Consider the following 17,496-nt stretch of genomic DNA (forward strand, 5'->3'; position numbering starts at 1 on the left):
GATGCGGAATAGATCAGCAATTGTCTTTTTATTATTACATGTATATATATAATATTATATCATTTATATACAATGTCTTGTACGACAATGCTCGGTAATCAAGCCTTGACCTGACTTTTTGGAAGTTTGAACGGAAAAAGGAGAAAAGAAATTGACCAAAAAAAGGAGAGTATATATATATATACATGTATACAGTATCTAACGCAGAGAGGAAGAACACATGAAAGAGCAAAGACAAAGTTAGGTAGTGCAGCACAGACTATCATTTTACTTTTTTTTTTTTTTTTTTTTTTTTACGTTTTTCATACTCAGAAAGGGGTTAACCACATTTTTTGTGCCGTTTTATTGTTAGGCCAGAATCTTGATTATACATTATTCATACAAGATGGGACTAGGAACAAAGGAGGTGATTTTCTTTATCTCCTTTTCTTTCGGGGATCGGAATGTCGTACATTTGACTTGAATCTTTTAATCATAATCGTATCATCTCTGTCGATATGGAGGGGGGTTTTTTTTTTTTGCAATTGTTCTGTAAACATTTACTCGATATTATCAACAAATATATATAAAATAACATCGATCCTATGAAGAACGCTTTTGTTGTTATTGTTATCGTTATTTTTATTTTATTTTTTCTTTTATCAGTAAATCTTTTTTCGTATCGATTATTAACTTCTTGATCCTGAAATGATTAATTATTAAAAAAAAAAAAAAAAAAAAAGCAAAGTTATAAAAAGAAAAAGTAAAAAGAGCAAGAAAAGTAAAAGGTAAAAAAGAAGAAAAAAAAGAAAGAAAATAAGTAAGGTTCACTAGTGTTCTGCAAAAGAAATACGGAAAAAAGAAAAAAGGAAAAAAAAAAAAACAAAGCAGAAGAGATGCATTTTACTTTTGGTTTATTGTTGTACAATATGAATGTGGTGTTATATTCTTCCCATGACGCTGTCTGTGGTTACAAATCCAAAGAACATTCGACTGAGTGCTCTTGTTCGCCCTCCTCCTCTTGCTCTCACTTTTCCTTCTTTGCAATCGATCTTTTTTTTTCTTTTTTTTTTTTTTTTTTGAACTTACTGTGTATAAACTGACCTATAATAAACTAAATGTCAACTGTTCTTGTTTTTCATTACACAAAACAACTTTGTTTGCAATGCTAGAGTCAGAAAAAAAAAAAGTAATAATAAAGCCGTAACATCTGCAGCCTAGATCTTCATGTTATCATAGACGGTAACTATCGATCTATGCATTCCAATCCATCGATCAATCGTGCCTGTCAATGATCAACGATATGAATTGGCTCTCTCTCTTTTTTTTTTTTTTTTTTTTTTTTTTTTTTTTTTTTACTGTCTGTGAGACCAGGATATTTCAGAGGTAATGCTCGCCTTACATGAAGCAAAAAAAGAAAAAAAAAAAATACTTATTTATTTCTTTTGAATATTTGCATATGACGCTTTAAAGTTTGTTTCTTTTACAAATAGATAAAGTCGGAAAAGAAAGAAAAAAAGATAAAAAGAAAGAATATGTATTGTTCACGTTGTCAACTTAAATTGTACTTTGCTTACCACAGGACAACTACCCATCTGATTTTATCAAAAAGATCGGTGTCTGGTTATGTATTGCAATAAGAAATAAAAAAACCACAAATCTTCCTCAATGGCATCTTTTATTTTTTTCCTTCCATTGCTCTTGTACGATACTTATACTTCATGAATACTAAAACGCTTTGTACAATGTGTTTTTTGTTTTGATTTTACTACAGTAATCCTTGCAGACGTCTATCACGCATCGTTGTGAAATCTGTCCAATCAAACGCGTCCATTTGATACGACCATAACGTGGTAAAACATGGCAAATACCAATTTTGTTATCTCTCCCCCCTCTTCCCTCAATCTCTTCTTTCGCGTCTTGGATCGCAAATTCGTTCTATCATGTCAAGATCGTACTAACTGATAGATAAAGAAAGGAAATTCATTCTAGTCAAAAGTAATAAAAAGAGCAGATTTGAAAATCGAGGGATGAGGAAGATGAGGAATCGTCAGAGCAAGAAGATTTATACTGAGCAAATAAGTACCTTTTCTTTTCTTTTCTTTTCTTTTCTTTTCTTTTCTTTTCTTTTCTTTTTTGCTCATGAGTTTTTTTTTAAAAAAAAAAAAAAAAGATTATGATTTATATATATAGTATCTCTATAGCACGACAGAGCGGTCTCTTTCTTCTTTTATTAGTAGTTGTGACATGACACATCATTATCATTATCATCATGATGAGCACATTGAGAGGAAGTTCTGGAACTTTTTTTTTTTTTTTTTTTTTTTTCGACCTTTCAAGTTTGTATGGACCCTGTAACAGCTTCTAAACATCAAGCACAAGAATGAGTCGATGTACGCCATAGACTCTTCTTTCTTCCTTCCCATCTCGTTGGATTATGGATTATGGACATATAGGTGTGAATGGATGTGTGCGTGTGTATGTGTAAATGCATGAATGTGAGAGACCTTTTCCAACATTTCCATGCACAATTGCACATGGTGGCGTATTCAAGCGAGAGGTTCAAGGCACAGCGATTCAAAAAGCATATTTGACAGCATTGCACCATTGGACACAATACATTTTATTTGGCTCTTCACCTCTTTCCCTTCTTTCCCCCCTCACCTTTCTTTTGTCTCACTTTCCCAGTAAAACACGAAAAAAAAAAAAAATTCATCCATCCCATCACAACTAATCCTCATCCTTATCCTCATTCTCAGCTTCATCCTCCTTCCTTCCTTCCTTTCTTCACAACTTTTTCTGTTTCTTCCACCTTATTTTTTTATTTTTTTTTTTTAATAATAATAAAAAAACAGTAATTTCATTAATAAAAAAGCCTCACATTGTTTTTTTTTCCACGATGGCTACAGTACACAAAGTAAAGAGATATTCTAGTTTATCCTCTTGAATATACTACAGGACCAGGACGACTATGACTAGGATTAGAACCAGGAACAGAATCAGGAAAACCGGGAACGCACATAGCACAGCCATATAACTCCCACATTCGTTCGCGTTACTTCACCTTCCTCCTTTTCCCTTTCCAAGGTGCAGCAGTTTGAGATTGTTGGTATCGAAGTGGAGCACAACAGCAATACCAACAACAGCTGAACAACTTGGCAGTTACAATCGTAATTTTTTGAATTGTTCATTCATTCATTCATTAACCTTTTTTTTTTTTTTTTTTTTTTTTTTGACGTGTGTTTATAATAGGGACGAGAGTCATTGACACAATCAGAAACAGCTAGACTGTCAACATTTCTTTCGGAATGTCTACTTGTAGGAACTCTAAAGGTACAACTTTTTTTTTTTTTTTTTTTTTTTTTTATAAAAAAAAACCCCCCAAATTTAGAACCGACGCCAGAACCACAAAATAAAAAGAAAGAAAGAAACAGGAGGAACAGGAGGGACAGGAGGGACAGGAGGAGCAGGAGGAACAAGAGCAGGACCCAGGGGCCAGGACACAGCCGGATATAGTCGGAAGATCATAAAAAGCCTGGGCCTGGCACTTGCATTGCATGTGTACATTTCGGCATATCTTGTGAACTCATAATTTTTTTTTTTTTTTTAATGTAATGGTCATGGATTACCACGTTGACTCATGAACACTCAACAGCAGCGACAGGAGCGACAGCAACAACAGCAACAACAGCAACAACAACAACAACAAAAAAAAAAAAAAAAAAAAAAAAAAAAAGCCGGTGAATGCGTCACGAAGATAATTAAATGCAAAGTAAAGCCAAAAAAGAATGAAAAGAAGGAACAAGGAGCATGCGACCCATTGGCGATTTTTTTTTTTAAAAAAAGCATATTCTAATTTGCGTGGCGCCATGCTATATTTCACTTTAATAAATGGGAATGGTCTTTGTTTTCCGTCATATGCATAGGGATTTTACTATTTTGAAGTATATCTGCGTGGACGTGAGGAACTTCTCCTTCATGTTTATAACGATATCAAACCCCCTTCCAATGGCTCCATCACTCAACCCAATTCTATGTCTCTTGCAAAATCAAGGTAAAGGAGGAGATATTTCCTCGTTTGATGCACCACCGGATCAAAAATCACTCATACATTTATACACACACAAAAAAGAAAAAATCATGCGTGTGATGATGATGCCTTTTTATCCGGTCTAGGCTAACACTTGACCCAATGTTGACATGATTTGTCTTGCCAAATCAATAGGCCAACCAACATCTTATCCACAAGGACATTGCGTTCGTACGTCATTTTCATCCATCTTTATTTGTTTTAGCCACGTGGATTGGAGAAGCTTAATCTTTTTTTTTTTTTTTTTTTTTTTGACTCATGCATGAAAAATGGTTTTTTTTTGTAGACTGAAACTCAGCACTCCAAGACCGACCCCACCACCACTCAGCCCAATTGATTCCGAGCTCGAGAAGGATGAGTCGCGTGCAACGTTTCTCATTGCAGGTTATCCTCGGTATAAGTGTCCTTATGTCTGGGTAAGTCTTTTTGTTTTTGTTTTGTTCTTGCTATCACTTTCCTCTTTATTCCTCCTATTTCCCCACTCTTGCAGAATATTAGTAACAATAAACATCACCATAGAGGATTAATCATCATCAATACACCTTTATTTTCAAATATTTTGCATAAACTCAAAGCTTCGATCGGATCATAAGCGACTCCTTCAGACAAACAGCGACCAGAAAGTGGAGGCGAACGATCCATTGAAACTTACAACAATCTCAGCATGGCGCACTGATGGTATGTGTAATAAAGTATAAGCTAATCTTGGAGATCGAGATATATCGTATCACAAATAGCTAAAGGCTTTCTGTCTCCCCTAAATATCCAATCCCCTCCCCCCCCTTTTTTTTTTTTTTATTTTTATTTTTTATTTTTTATTTTTTATTTGATAGATGTGAGGCTTTGGGATATTATGGCAGAAATTATTGAACTAACAGTGCCACTTTCGCCTATCAATCCGTTCCGGATCAACATTGCATACTTTGATACACTGCCTCTGGAGGAGTGCGTAGTCGCAACAGGAGCCATGATGGAATTTCTGCAGCGGGTGTACATGAAAGATACACCGTATACTGATGCAGGTACGTGATAGATTGCTTATAACACCCGTTATTTTATTTTATTTTATTTTTACAGAACCATTAAGACAACGAGCTTAAAGGAAGGAAAAATAAAAAAAAGTCTGACCAATTTTTTTTTTTTTTTTTTACTTCTTTTTATTACACCGATATCAGTTTATGCGGATATTAAGCATTTACAAAAACTGCATTTTGCTCTATACGATGAGCTTCATTCATTCCTCACAGAGCGTCAGGCAGCACAAGCTGGCGCAGGCGGTGGCTTTGGAAACGGGCAGGTAGCAGTGGAAGCAGCAATGAATTAGAAGAGTAGGAAAGAAAAAAGAAAGGAAAAATACAGAGTTAAAGGAATATTTATAGAGAGAGATAGAGAGAGGAAAAACGGATTATGTAAATCAGCTTTTTGTGGTAGAACATGACAGGGAATATCTCCCCTTTTCTAAATACTTTCTTTTTTTTTTTTTTTTTTTTTTTTTTTCAATCTTCATCTTTTCCTATGGTCCATACTCTATATTATTCTTCGCTGTCCTCTCCGATCCTGTCCGATTTACAAAAACCTGTATAATATACCATCCTTAAGACAATAAAATAAAATAAAATAATATAAAAAACGAAGCTAAAGTGAGTAGCATGATCATTTGATCCGCTTTATTTATTATAAAAGTAAAAAATATACTGTATTTATATTCTACATTTTTTTTTTTTTTTTTTTTTTTTACATTCCTGCATCATTATACAGTTTTCGAAGATCGTCTGTACCACATCGCATCAAGGTCACTGGACACCGTCCATGGTCTTCGACTTGTTTGTAGGCGCAAGGGTAGCAATACACATAACCTGAAGATAAAGCCGTGGGGTTCGTAATACTCTTCAAGCAAATCGGACAAATCTTGGGTTCTCTTGGAAGTGGGATGCCATCAGGATGAGGTTTGATCCGGTCAGGCGGAGGAACCTCTGCAGAGTCACCTGCAGCGGAGGCCTTTCGATAGTAATCCGATTGGTACCACCATTCCAAGAACTTGAAAAAGAAAATCGACATTGGTAAAAGAACCTTGAGGAAATCAAGTGATCCGGATAGTATACCAAGAACACTGTTCTGAATAGTTTCTGGCCATGAGCTTGAAGGTCTCCTAGGTGCACTCTTTGCCTTTTGTTGGATCTGGCGCTATATATTATTATATATCATTGGCATATCACATGATGTTAAACAAAACAGACATCGGCTCATCATTGCGATCATTAAAGGCAAGAAGGAGAAAAGAAAATAAAAAAGTAATGGACATCTTACATAATCAGCGGCGCTCATGCGTTTGACTTCAATTCCAATAAGACGAAGCCATGGAGAATAGAATGGTGTTTTGTTATACAGGTATCCAATGTAATGAACGAGGATTGATAGTTGATACAGGGCATTCACATATGGATATCCCTTCTTGAAGATCTTTATTGCCATTGCCTTTGATCTCACTGCCAATGATTGCTGTAAAAAAAAAAAAAAAAAAAAAAAAAAAAAACGAAAAAGAAAAAGAAAGAAAGACCATAGTTTTAGTATAGGATGTGATTAACAGCCTTAAAATGGTTACACTTTGCTTGGTCTTTTGTCTTCTTTGTCTTTTTTTCCTTTACCCCAGTTAAATCTTCCTCTTCCTGAACAAACTCATCGCCAAACAATCTGGCTGCTTCGCCTCCAGAGATCTTTTCATAATACTCGTCAAGTTTACACTTGACATATGGTAAGCCGATCTAATGGGATGGTTAAATAAAGATAGGTTAGCAGGATATAGCTTGAATGATATCTCTTTTAGTGGGCAAATGAAGAAATATATAACATATATATATGTATTTACCAAAAAGAAGAGCGACTTCCGAATGTCTTTTTCTCGTAATTTGTTTGATCCAAGTAGGGTTTGTGCCATTGCTGCAGGTGCGGCCGCCGACGCTGTTGCTGCTGTTGCAACTGAATCATCATCAATGTTAACTTTAGGGTGCTTCACTGGTCGAGGGGCTCTGACCCGTTTAAGTCCATAAAAGTTTTCAGCAAAGGATGCACCATATTCTCGAAGATAATGTCTTTCAACAAAAAACATCAGAACAGCATAAAACTCTTCATATCGATTGACGATCCGGATCAAATATCGAGGGTATCTTTGCGCATAGACCTTATAACATGGAGATAATATATATAAGTTTTTTTTTTTTTTTTTTTTTTTTAATTCAACAAACAGATCAACCCATCTTTTGCATGTATTGTATAATGATAATGATAATAACAACATGAACTATCATTGTATCCGTGTATCTTCTCTTTTGCTTAAACTCACAGCAATGACATAGCGCAAGGCCGGCTCAAGCATCTCCCGCATCTTGTCCTGAGCAATCAGTTCAAATAACGAAGGTCGGTCGGCCTGTGACCCTCCACCTAAGTTCGACATGAACTCCATATTGATAAAATAGCTGGTTTGTCACTTTGAATTATTGTGTTGTTGTCACTGGTTTCCTGTCAAAATAAAGGAAAAAAATAAAATAAAATAAAATAGAATAAAACAAAAAGAGTAAAAAAAAAAAAAAAAGGAGAAGGCTTATTTTTGGTCCTTTGATTTTAAAGTGAATGGGATTGTAAATAGTAATTGGAAAAAGAAGAAAGACATGTCTGTTCATTTTACTTGTATGAAGCTTTCTTCTTTTTCGGCTGGGGACAATTGTTCAAAGCCGTTTAGATGCGGCGAAATGTGACTTGTATCATGGTCTGAAGAGACTTAAGGGGAGTAAAACTTAATACACCTTGCAAAAAACCGATCATGTTTTTTTTTTTGAGCCATCTCCATCCCAGACACAGGACACACACACACATACCAAAAAGACAAAGCAAGAACACATAAACCATGTCAAGCAGTGGAAGCAGTAGTAGCGCAGCGGCAAGCAAGCGCCCAAGTGATCAGGAGCTCACTCAGACCTATAACACCATGAAGTCGGAACTCAATCAGTTAGCACAGAAGATTGGAGAGCTTGAGACCGAGTCTGATGAACACACGTAAATAGATTTTTTTTTTTTTATGCTTTCGGGATTCAACTTGCAACTTTAAAGAAAGAGATACAGAAGAATTTACAAAAACAAATATGTATAGGCTCGTTGTCGATACCATCTCACCCTTGGACCCAGACAGGAAATGTTTCCGTTTGGTTGGAGGTGTCCTCGTAGAACGTACTGTCAAGGAAGTTTTACCGGCACTCAAGACAAACCAAGAAGGCGTACGTGTTTTATTTTATTTTATTTTATTTTATTTTATTTTTATTTTTTTATACACGAGTATTTTATATTTATTTATTTATTTATTAATCTACTCAATTTTTTTTTTCTTCTTTTTATTTCTCTCCCAAACAGATCAAGACTGTTACGATGCAGTTGGTTCAAAAATACAAGGCCAAGGAAGATGAGTTTATGGCATTCCAAAAGAAATACAATATCCAGGTTAAGCAATAATGATAAATGTGTCCATAAATAAAACGAAAAGTTTATACATTTATATTTCCTACAATGCCGTGCTAGTTTGGATCGGATCAAATTAATTGACTCCCAAAAAGAAAAATCTTCGTTCTGTGAGTTCTATGATCACGTTTGAACGAAAAAAAAAAAAAAAAAAAAAAAAAAAAAGTCTGTGCAGCGAAAACCTTTTTCCCTCCTCTACTCCTTTTGAATCAAATCGTGCAAAAAGAGACAATTCTCATTCCTTTACTTTCCTTCTTGTCATCTTGTTCTCTTCTTCTTCTCTCTCTCTTTTCCTCTCTCTCTTTCTCCTTCTTTCTTTCTCACTTTTCCCATTGGTATTCATACGAAAAAAAAAAAAAAAAAAAAAAAAAAAAGAAAGAGAGTGACTCTATTCAGGAACCGACCAACCAACTCAACTGTTTTATTTATTTCTGTAAAAAAAGATCCATGGTTGTACTCAATGTCAAATGGGCCCGTGAGAAAAAGTCGTTTACTTTTTCTGATAGAGCATTAGCAGATGTCAAACTAGGAGAGCTCCGTCAACAATGTCATGAATGGACAAAGGTCCCCATTGGAGGTATCACCTTGATCTACTCCGGTGCTACCATGAAGGACGACAATGCGCCCTTGTCCTGCTTTGGTATCAAACCTAACGGACAAATCACCATGATGGGTACAAAGCCCTCGGTAAGGAACATCATCTTTATCACTATTATTTATTATTATTGTTATTATTATTATTATTATCACCATCATAATAATAATAATTAAAAATGAATCAAGTGATAAAACAAATTTAATCTGACATATTACTGTTATTATTTATTAATCTATTAATTTATTTCAAGAAAACCGACATCCGCACATTGACAACGACAGGCAATCCAGAAGAATATGCAATCATTGTCAAGATCCAAACTTCTTTGAAAAAGGCCACTGACCTTGCTGCTGAACACATTCCTCGATATGAGCAGGCTGTTCAAGATTATATTCAATCCAATCAATCCAATCAATCTAGTGGAAAAAACCCTCGTGTTGATCTAAATCATCCAGAGACTTTATCACCAGCTCGCAAAGCCCTTCAAGACGCCTATGTCCTCTTGTCTGAATCCTTACTTCAAGCTCTCCTAGTCTTCGATGGTGTCGTCTGTCAACAAGGCTTTGAAGTCGCCCGTGGTACCAGACGAGAGGCCGTCAAAGAAACTCAGAGACTATTGGATATCATTGATGATCTCAACGCCAGGGTCCAATCTTGTGATGATCAGGCTGCTCTCGCCGTCGAGAATCCATAAATAATAATAATAACATTCAATATTTGAATTGCTTTTTTTTTTTATTATTATTATTCTGAACACGGTATGATAATTAGTGGAAGAGAGGAAATGAAAACAAACAAACAAGTAAACAAGAAAAATAAGAAAACAATGAAAAGGCAAGGATGTTCACAATATATTGGGTAAAAAAAAAAAAAAAAAAAAAAAAAAAGAAAAAAAAACGACAAGAAACAGACTCGACAGAAATAGTAATTGAAGGATAAGTATCGTACAATAAAAAAAATAAAAATAAAAGAAAAATAAAAATGCTTCAGCTGTATTTCAGGAAAAGGTTTTTTTTTTTTTTTTTTTTTTTTTTTTTAGTGATCCCAGCCTCTGACCATATGATGCTGTCCAGAACGATCCAAAGGTACATCAGCAATGAATGGAAGCGCCGAGGGCGATAACGTCGAGCTAATACGACCTTCAGCATGTCCATCATATGAGACACCACTGGAGGTATGGCCATTAACAGGAGACTGTTGAGAGGCATCGATGTTGTTGTTGAGGCTACTGCTGGTATGGGTATGATGGGTATTGAACGAATTACCGCTTTGACTAATGGTTCCACCACCGATGATGCCGCCAAGGCCACTAGAAAACAGGTCTCGCTCGGTATTGCCAAACACAGATCCAGATGAAAGCCCAGACATATTGAGCGTAGATGATCCATTGCCGAATCCAGCCATTCGATTGGAGCCAACTATGTTTCCATCTCCCTGCTGGCCCATCGAAGGGCGAGACATGGTATTCACAACTGACTTTCGTCCATACAGATCAGAGCTGCTATTACTCAATCGGACAACGTTGGGCAAGGGCATCGTAGAATGGTGGAGCGATTCTGAGTGGTAAATCTGCTGGTTACTGTACATAGACCCCATGGACGGAACAGATCCTCTGCGGTTTGCGAGAACCGAAGGAGGTGGGGTTTGTTGTCCAAATCCTGTGTTGCCTCCATGCATTCCATGAGAATAAAAGTTATGTGAACGGTGCTTGTATCGTATATCGTCAAATGGCTCATCGCTATCATCCTCCGTAGAGATATCATCACTATTTACACTGCCATTAGCCGATCCGAGACCTCCACCAATGGGTCCAAGAAACATGGTATGGTGACTGGTCGTGCTGTTATGGCTAGAATGCCGTTGACGATGTTGAGGGTATTGAACAGGCTGGCCAAAATGGTGTTGCGAGGGGTATGTTTGGCCAGTTTGTTGTTGTTGCTGTTGATACATCAGTTGCTGCTGAGATCGATTGCTTCCACTGTTAAGTGCTGGACCGTAACCTGGCCCGAACGCTGGAATGGACATCTTGTCTTCCAAAAACTGAAGATTGTCGCGTGAGACAAATGATCCTGAGAGTGGTCGCTGGGGTAAGGGATGGTGCTGCTGTTGTTGTTGTTGCTGACGAGGAGACTGTGAGTCAAAGTTCCCGAGATTGCTTGAAGCTCCTTGGACAGGAGAGCTGTTACTAGAATATAGGTGGTTTGCTACATTGGACACTGGGGCCTGAAACCCCATCGTCCCTCCATATGGTCCTTCAGGTGAAAAGACCAGTTGTCCGTGGCTGCTAGGAGAGTAATACCCGTTGCCGCCTGTGATGCTCATTCCTGGTGGTGGCGTTCGGAATTGTCCAATTGTACCATGATAGCCTGCTGTGGACGGTTGCTGCTGCTGCTGTTGTTTACCGGGGCTAGCCCATGGGTCGATAGGCAAGGACGTCAGTCTGTTATAAGATGGTGGCTGTCCATGGGTCTGATGTGGCACTGGAGTCTGGTTTGGCGAGTGGGCAGGACCAGACGAAGTAGTGGAAGACGCAATGCCTGAAGATGATCCCGGCACGGATGTCAACTGGCGTGAATGCTGCTCAGGCCATCGGGGAGGCGAGGATGCCAATGGAGGCAGTCCCTGTGATGGCCCATTTGAGAACAAAGCACGGATATCTGGGGTCACCATGGAGCCTGCTCCGGGACCACCCGAATTTGCTCCGCTGCTTGTAGACGAGGGACCCAGACTTATTGCCTCAAAGGCATTGCCAACATTCTCAAACAGAGAATAGTTTGGGAAACTGGGAGTTGAAGTGGGCAACTCTATATAATTGCCATACATTGAGTTAATACAAGAAATTGTTAGTTTCTACGCACACTATCGCCTGAAATTCGTGAACTTATCGAGACATCACGCACTATGTGTTAAATGCAGGATTAAATTACCTCCACCTGCCACAGATGATAGAATCTTGCTGTTAAAGTGTGGAAATGCTTCAGCAAATGAGTCGGATCGTGGGCGCTGAACACGAATCTCATCATCATAAACTCCGATCTGATTGTCGATTAAAAACTGCACGAGTAATTGTTTGGCATCCTGAAGGTAGTCTTCATTGTTGCGACTGTATTTGAAGACAAAGACATGGTCTTCCTCATCACTGTCTTCATCATCGTCGTCATCGTCGCTGTCTGTCAGGCTGCTGAGAGACCTTGCAAGCTTACTATTTTCATTGATATCCTGATCCCCATCGCTACCCCGCGAAGTATTGTCGAGTTTTTGCTGTGAAGGAGTAATAAGCTTTCTAGGAGATAGCGTAGATTTCGCTGCTGTCGAATCGACCTCTCCTGCTGAACCATCCTCATCTTTGTTAGTGGCTGAGACGTCCTTGGTTGTTGGTGGAATAAGAGTCATATTCCACTCATTTTTCATCTTTTCAAGAATATCGGTTTTAAACTCTGGCTTGGTCAGGACTCTAGACATCGCCTCCGAAAAGGGCACTGGGTAGATATATTGTTCATCAACGTATGAGAGAAGCGTTGATGTTGCCTGGCGGATCAAGGACTCCGGTCCTGAAACCCACACAATGTCGCTTCCTGTCTCTTTTTCAGGGAATCGAACAGTGGCATTAAAGGTCTCTTGAAGTTCCCTTAGAGCTTTGGCATGATCGGAAAGCAAAGAAAGATGGTGTTGCTTTGGAATTAAAACTGAATGGTGTACAAAATCCTTGTCTTTGGGGTTCACTAGCTCCATCACCGCATGCTTCAGATTCTCCAAGTTCAAAGCGTTCTTTGAAGGGGTTCGTGCCACGACATTGTCCAAATTATCGAAATAGCCGCCAAGATTAGCAAATTCCTCCGAATTTGAAAACTTGACATAGACACCATACTTTTTCATGATCCGTTGGATATTTTTACCACCAACACCGATAATTCTCTTGTGGTAAGTTTCTGGAACATAAAAGGATATTTCTGCGGGAAGCTCCTCTTGAAGTAAAGCAAGAGCCTCAAGGGCCTTGACTGCAATGGTCGAGCTTAGGTCGACATAAAAATTGTAGTCGTTACAGGGATCAAATTTGATCTTTGCACCAGTGGCCTTCATGATACGGTTGATTTTGCCGTTTTTCTTTCCAGAAATAAACTCACGATGCTCATTCGCCAATTCTACCGAGAATTTGATTTCGCTGTGCATCGCTTTGACAAAGTCGACATCAGCTAGATATTGAACAGCGATTCTGGTTTCGATCTCACTTCCAAAGATGAGAAAGCTGTTGTTGCGGAACTCAACCTCAGCACCAGATGCTTGCGAAACAAGCTTTGAAATGTTTGCAATAGGTGATAAGGCATTCTGCGTGATCAGCAAGCTATCACGGACAGCTGCAAGCATATTGATTGATCCCGAATGAAATTGAGAAGCCTAAATAGATGTTGTTGAAAACATTATAAATTAGCAATCTTGTGTTTCATCCTTACGAAAAATATAAACAGAGGACTCGAGCACTTACAAGCTGCATCACGGTGCGGATGGTCCGCTCCACATTAACTCTTGATTCCCCATAGACAAACAGGACTGGGTGGCTAGCACCCAATGGTGGAAAGGCAATAAAGGAAGCATTATCAAGCATGATTGACCGCAGTTTATCACGGTGATTGACAAGCATCCAGTCAAGCTTGCGAGAGACAATATTCACCTGTCGAGTAAAAGCGGGTGCAGCTGCCTGGACGCGAGTATACACTTTGGCCAAGGCATCCTTGGCCATTTGAACCTTGGATGGTTCTCCCGTGATGTAGATCTCACCGTATTTAGGATCGAGCGGAGCTCCACTCTTGTTGATTGTTTGGACAAATGGTGAGGCCAAGTAGATATTTGTCCTGGTCTTGGCCATCAATTCCTGTAGTTGTTCCCGCTTACGACCACCAACCATGTTTTGGTATTTGAGCTCCACTTGAATCTTTTCTTGCACAGTCCCAGGCTGAAGTGCGTCAATAGCAGCCAGAAGCAGTAGCCGTGCGCTTTCTGCATTCTCCCACGATCCCCAGATAAGCACCTCGACCATTTCCTGTCTCGCATGAGCAGCTACCACTGACTTTGTAGAAGGTAAAGCATGAAGCTGACTAGAAACGATAGTGATTGATGTTTTTGTAGTTGCTGATATTTGTTCCACCTGAGTCTTGAATGCAGGCAGTACAGTGAAGTATGCAGAGAAGGGTGCGATTGTTGATGTCGCTGGTATAGAAGCTGGAATCACTGTAGGATCTACCCCATTGGTTGCAATATTTTCAACTGGGTTGAGAATAGGCTGACTATTTGAAGATACCTGGTTATTGGAGCCAAAGTCATCTGATATAGAGACTGATGATGATAAAGTTATGCTTTTATTCTGATCCTTTGATCCCAATAGTTGGGTTGTGGTTGACTCTGGAAAAGCATCTGCTGCGATCGAGGCTTTGCTGACCTTGAAGGATAGTCTTGGCTATGAAAGTAGAGAGTTGTATACAGTAACAATGATGATTAATTCTATAGTTGACTATGATCCGCGAGAGTAAAGGATGGTAAGAAGAAAAATGGGAAAAAGAAAAAGGAAAAATCAATAATAATAAAAGTGTGAGCTCAAAGATGTAGAATGACAGCATCGCACATCATTCAGCCTAAACAGCCTAAACATGCGGAAGCATCCTTTGGTATGAAAGCATACATCTCTGATGTTCTCTCTCCTATTTCTCCTATTCCTCCTATTTCCTTTGCTCTTTTTTTTTTTTTTTTTTTTTTTGCTCCGCCAGCGTAGAAATCAACTCGGGAAGTAGATATATTAGGTTTATAAAAAGAGAACAAAAAATTCGAGCGAGTCATTGAGTCATCGCGTCAACACAAGTCGAACCCCCTTCAAAAGCGCTGATCTGTCGAAAAATGGTTGGGGACGTTTCTCTTTTTTTTTTCTTTCTTTGGATCTAAGGGGTCACATGCAGGTCGAGCAAGTCAGTTTTGTTCCATTTCCATTTCACAAGCCATGCTTCCCACACGCTCATAAACATTGGATCCTGCTCCTATGCAGCTATCCCAGAAGAGTAATAGATTGATCCAAAGAAAAGAAAAATAACGACTGTCTGCATCCCTTGATGCATATCTGCCTATTCCCGTTTGCTTTCTTCCTTCCTTCCTTCCTTCCTTCCTTCTTTCCTCCTTCCCTCTCCTTTCCTCTTACACATTCATTTACGCTACCGTCCTTTTATTCTTTAATGGGAGCTGAAGTGGTTTTTTTTTTTTTTTTTTTTATCAACACAACAGCTTCCACAATTCCACTGCACCGGGTAAAAATAGATCATTCCAAGAAATCGTGGTGTACGTGGTGTTGAGGCACGGAAGGCGGGAAAGGAAAAAATAAAATAAAATAAAATAAAAAAAAATTCACAACAATGGCAACAATAACAATAATAATGATGATAAAAAAATAAAAACAAAACCGGATCTGATCCAGTTTGTCGGGGTTGGTGCATACTTTGCAATTTTTTTTTTTTTTTTTTTTTTTTTTTTTTGAGCGCTTTAGATCTATAACGATTTGTTGACGTACTCGAATTTTAAATTCGAAGTGAATTGGATTTGATTGAATCGAATCAGATTTAAAAAAAAAAAAAAGATTACCTTGAGAGGACTGTTGCGCATGAGGACACCTCTGGCTGACGTGACATTCTGATAAGCACCAGTGATGGTGACGTTGTAGACTGATGCATGAGTTTCGATCGAGAGTCTCTTTTTAGCTTGTGTGTTATTGACGTTGACATCAAGTATGACCTGACAGTGGTGGCTGCGGCTGACTTCATTACATAATTGTTGAAAAGCATTCGTTATTGTCTCATCCACAGGTCCTGCCTGTGCTGGTGTCGGACACGGGAAACACAGTGACAGAATTGTGTTTTCTGCCATAATATAATTTTTTTAAGCCTCAGTTGATGGTGCTGTGTGTATGATAAGGTCTCTTGTTCCGTAAGAGAGAAGAAAAGGAAAAGATATACCAGTGCTCTTGTTGATATCCTGTCGAGTGTAGTGAAGAAAAAGGGATAAACAAGAGAAGAGTAAGGGTAAATGAGAGAGAGGGTATCCAAATGTGTGCTACAACTCCGAGCAAAGCTCGCCTAGAAAAGGATGCAAAAGGCAAAGCAAAGCAAAGCAGAAAGAGCTCGAGTGAGTGCTATAGTTCGAGGAGAGAGAGAGAGGAAGAAAGAAAGAAAGAAAAAATAAGAGAGAGAGAGAAAGAGAAAAGAGAGAGAAAGGATAGGGAAACACGGACCTGGGGATCGAGTAGAAAGGTTTGGTTCCTTTTTTTTTTTTTTGGTTTTTGTTATTGTTATTTTGATGATGTGTAGATGTGTAAATATGAATTTGATAAAGTTGACAGATCACACAAAAAATAGAGCAGACAGGAACAGAGCAGTCAGGTAGAAGACAAGAAAGAGGGAAAAGAGGCCGTTGAGAAGAAATATGAAAAAGCACACACACAAGTACAGTCGTAGAAGTACAAGTCGACGTCAAAAGGATGACGACAAATAACAAATTAAAATAAAATAAAAATTTAAATGAAATGAACAGCCCAAATAAAAATATTGGATGAAATAAATGAAATAGAGTGTAGATAATGTAAACAGGATGAAATCCAGGATACAATAGAGAAAGAGAAGAGAGGAAGAGGATAAGAAGAGAGAGAAAGAGAGGAAGAAAAAAAAAAAAAAAAAAAAAAAAAAAAGTAACAAAGGCAAGTCAGAGAAAAAGACGTAACAGACACGATCCACAATGCATTCAAAGCAAACAAACTTGTAATTACTGACACACAGACACAATTGACGCATAATAAACACATAACACTCCTTCCTCATTGACTGACGAAAAAAAAAAAAAAAAAAGGAAAAAAGGGGGTGGGGGGAAGGAGCAGAACTGTGGCTGACCTCCTTCTTGCGGACTGAGGTCTCGTGTCATAAGACAACAAGAGCAAGAAAGAGCACAGAATACATTACGATTTGTATTCAATAATCTGGACTGATCCCAACTGCTGATGGACAAAAAATAAAAAAAATAAAGGGATCTCATGTAAGACAAACGTACAATAATGACAACCGCAATGAAAAACAACATTTATACATTTTATCCAACAGAACAGGATTTCGGAGACATAATGATAATAATAATACTGTGCAACGTTCAATAAGTAAACAACCAATATTAACAAAAAAAAAAAAAAAAAAAATGGCGGGAAAATAAAATGAAATAAGGCTGGGCCAACTGATGACTAATGCTTCCATTATCATGCAGAAAAGTGCTGATTGTTGACCAATAGACATGATGGCCTCGGGCA

General features: G+C 38.2%; 5 protein-coding genes across 5 annotated transcripts; 3 read left to right on the forward strand and 2 right to left on the reverse strand.

Moving 5' to 3' along the window:
• The first annotated feature begins 2,803 nt into the window (after window positions 1-2,803).
• On the forward strand, window positions 2,804-5,521 carry BCR41DRAFT_347301 (hypothetical protein). The gene is made up of 8 exons (XM_022023069.1): window positions 2,804-2,896; window positions 3,232-3,312; window positions 3,906-4,033; window positions 4,205-4,240; window positions 4,356-4,485; window positions 4,645-4,747; window positions 4,903-5,091; window positions 5,245-5,521. Exons 1-8 carry the CDS (start codon window positions 2,879-2,881, stop codon window positions 5,391-5,393), a joined length of 834 nt encoding a protein of 277 aa, XP_021884789.1. The 5' UTR covers window positions 2,804-2,878; the 3' UTR covers window positions 5,394-5,521.
• A 282-nt stretch (window positions 5,522-5,803) lies between these two features.
• Window positions 5,804-7,651, reverse strand: BCR41DRAFT_332423 (Pex12 amino terminal region-domain-containing protein; the record flags this gene model as incomplete). Its single annotated transcript, XM_022021851.1, has 5 exons — window positions 7,410-7,651; window positions 6,936-7,247; window positions 6,715-6,831; window positions 6,377-6,568; window positions 5,804-6,247 (listed from the first exon to the last, which is right to left on the reverse strand). The coding sequence occupies exons 1-5, from the start codon at window positions 7,527-7,529 to the stop codon at window positions 5,804-5,806; spliced, it is 1,185 nt and encodes a 394-aa protein (XP_021884790.1). The 5' UTR covers window positions 7,530-7,651.
• A 255-nt stretch (window positions 7,652-7,906) lies between these two features.
• On the forward strand, window positions 7,907-8,595 carry BCR41DRAFT_318444 (Prefoldin). The gene is made up of 3 exons (XM_022021314.1): window positions 7,907-8,119; window positions 8,214-8,337; window positions 8,471-8,595. The coding sequence occupies exons 1-3, from the start codon at window positions 7,971-7,973 to the stop codon at window positions 8,567-8,569; spliced, it is 372 nt and encodes a 123-aa protein (XP_021884791.1). The 5' UTR covers window positions 7,907-7,970; the 3' UTR covers window positions 8,570-8,595.
• Window positions 8,596-8,921: 326 nt separating this feature from the next.
• BCR41DRAFT_419457 (hypothetical protein) lies at window positions 8,922-10,012 on the forward strand. Its single transcript, XM_022029768.1, has 2 exons — window positions 8,922-9,262; window positions 9,424-10,012. The coding sequence occupies exons 1-2, from the start codon at window positions 9,023-9,025 to the stop codon at window positions 9,865-9,867; spliced, it is 684 nt and encodes a 227-aa protein (XP_021884792.1). The 5' UTR covers window positions 8,922-9,022; the 3' UTR covers window positions 9,868-10,012.
• A 196-nt stretch (window positions 10,013-10,208) lies between these two features.
• On the reverse strand, window positions 10,209-16,073 carry BCR41DRAFT_393065 (hypothetical protein; the record flags this gene model as incomplete). Its single annotated transcript, XM_022028524.1, has 4 exons — window positions 10,209-11,977; window positions 12,101-13,568; window positions 13,657-14,625; window positions 15,792-16,073. The coding sequence occupies 4 exons, from the start codon at window positions 16,071-16,073 to the stop codon at window positions 10,209-10,211; spliced, it is 4,488 nt and encodes a 1,495-aa protein (XP_021884793.1).
• Between the last annotated feature and the right edge of the window lie 1,423 nt (window positions 16,074-17,496).

This window comes from Lobosporangium transversale (assembly GCF_002105155.1).
Source record: "Lobosporangium transversale strain NRRL 3116 chromosome Unknown BCR41scaffold_5, whole genome shotgun sequence".
NCBI lineage: Eukaryota > Fungi > Mortierellomycota > Mortierellomycetes > Mortierellales > Mortierellaceae > Lobosporangium > Lobosporangium transversale.

Bases quoted from the DNA above. Each gene is read 5' to 3' on its own strand.
- BCR41DRAFT_347301 (XM_022023069.1), top strand. The intron at 4,241-4,355 runs GTACGTCATTTT...TTTTTTTTGTAG, and splicing joins TCCACAAGGACATTGCGTTC to ACTGAAACTCAGCACTCCAA. The intron at 4,748-4,902 runs GTATGTGTAATA...TTTATTTGATAG, and splicing joins CTCAGCATGGCGCACTGATG to ATGTGAGGCTTTGGGATATT.
- BCR41DRAFT_318444 (XM_022021314.1), top strand. From the start codon at position 7,971: ATGTCAAGCAGTGGAAGCAGTAGTAGCGCAGCGGCAAGCAAGCGCCCA. The intron at 8,120-8,213 runs GTAAATAGATTT...AAATATGTATAG, and splicing joins ACCGAGTCTGATGAACACAC to GCTCGTTGTCGATACCATCT. The intron at 8,338-8,470 runs GTACGTGTTTTA...TCTCCCAAACAG, and splicing joins TCAAGACAAACCAAGAAGGC to ATCAAGACTGTTACGATGCA.
- BCR41DRAFT_419457 (XM_022029768.1), top strand. From the start codon at position 9,023: ATGGTTGTACTCAATGTCAAATGGGCCCGTGAGAAAAAGTCGTTTACT. The intron at 9,263-9,423 runs GTAAGGAACATC...ATTTATTTCAAG, and splicing joins TGATGGGTACAAAGCCCTCG to AAAACCGACATCCGCACATT.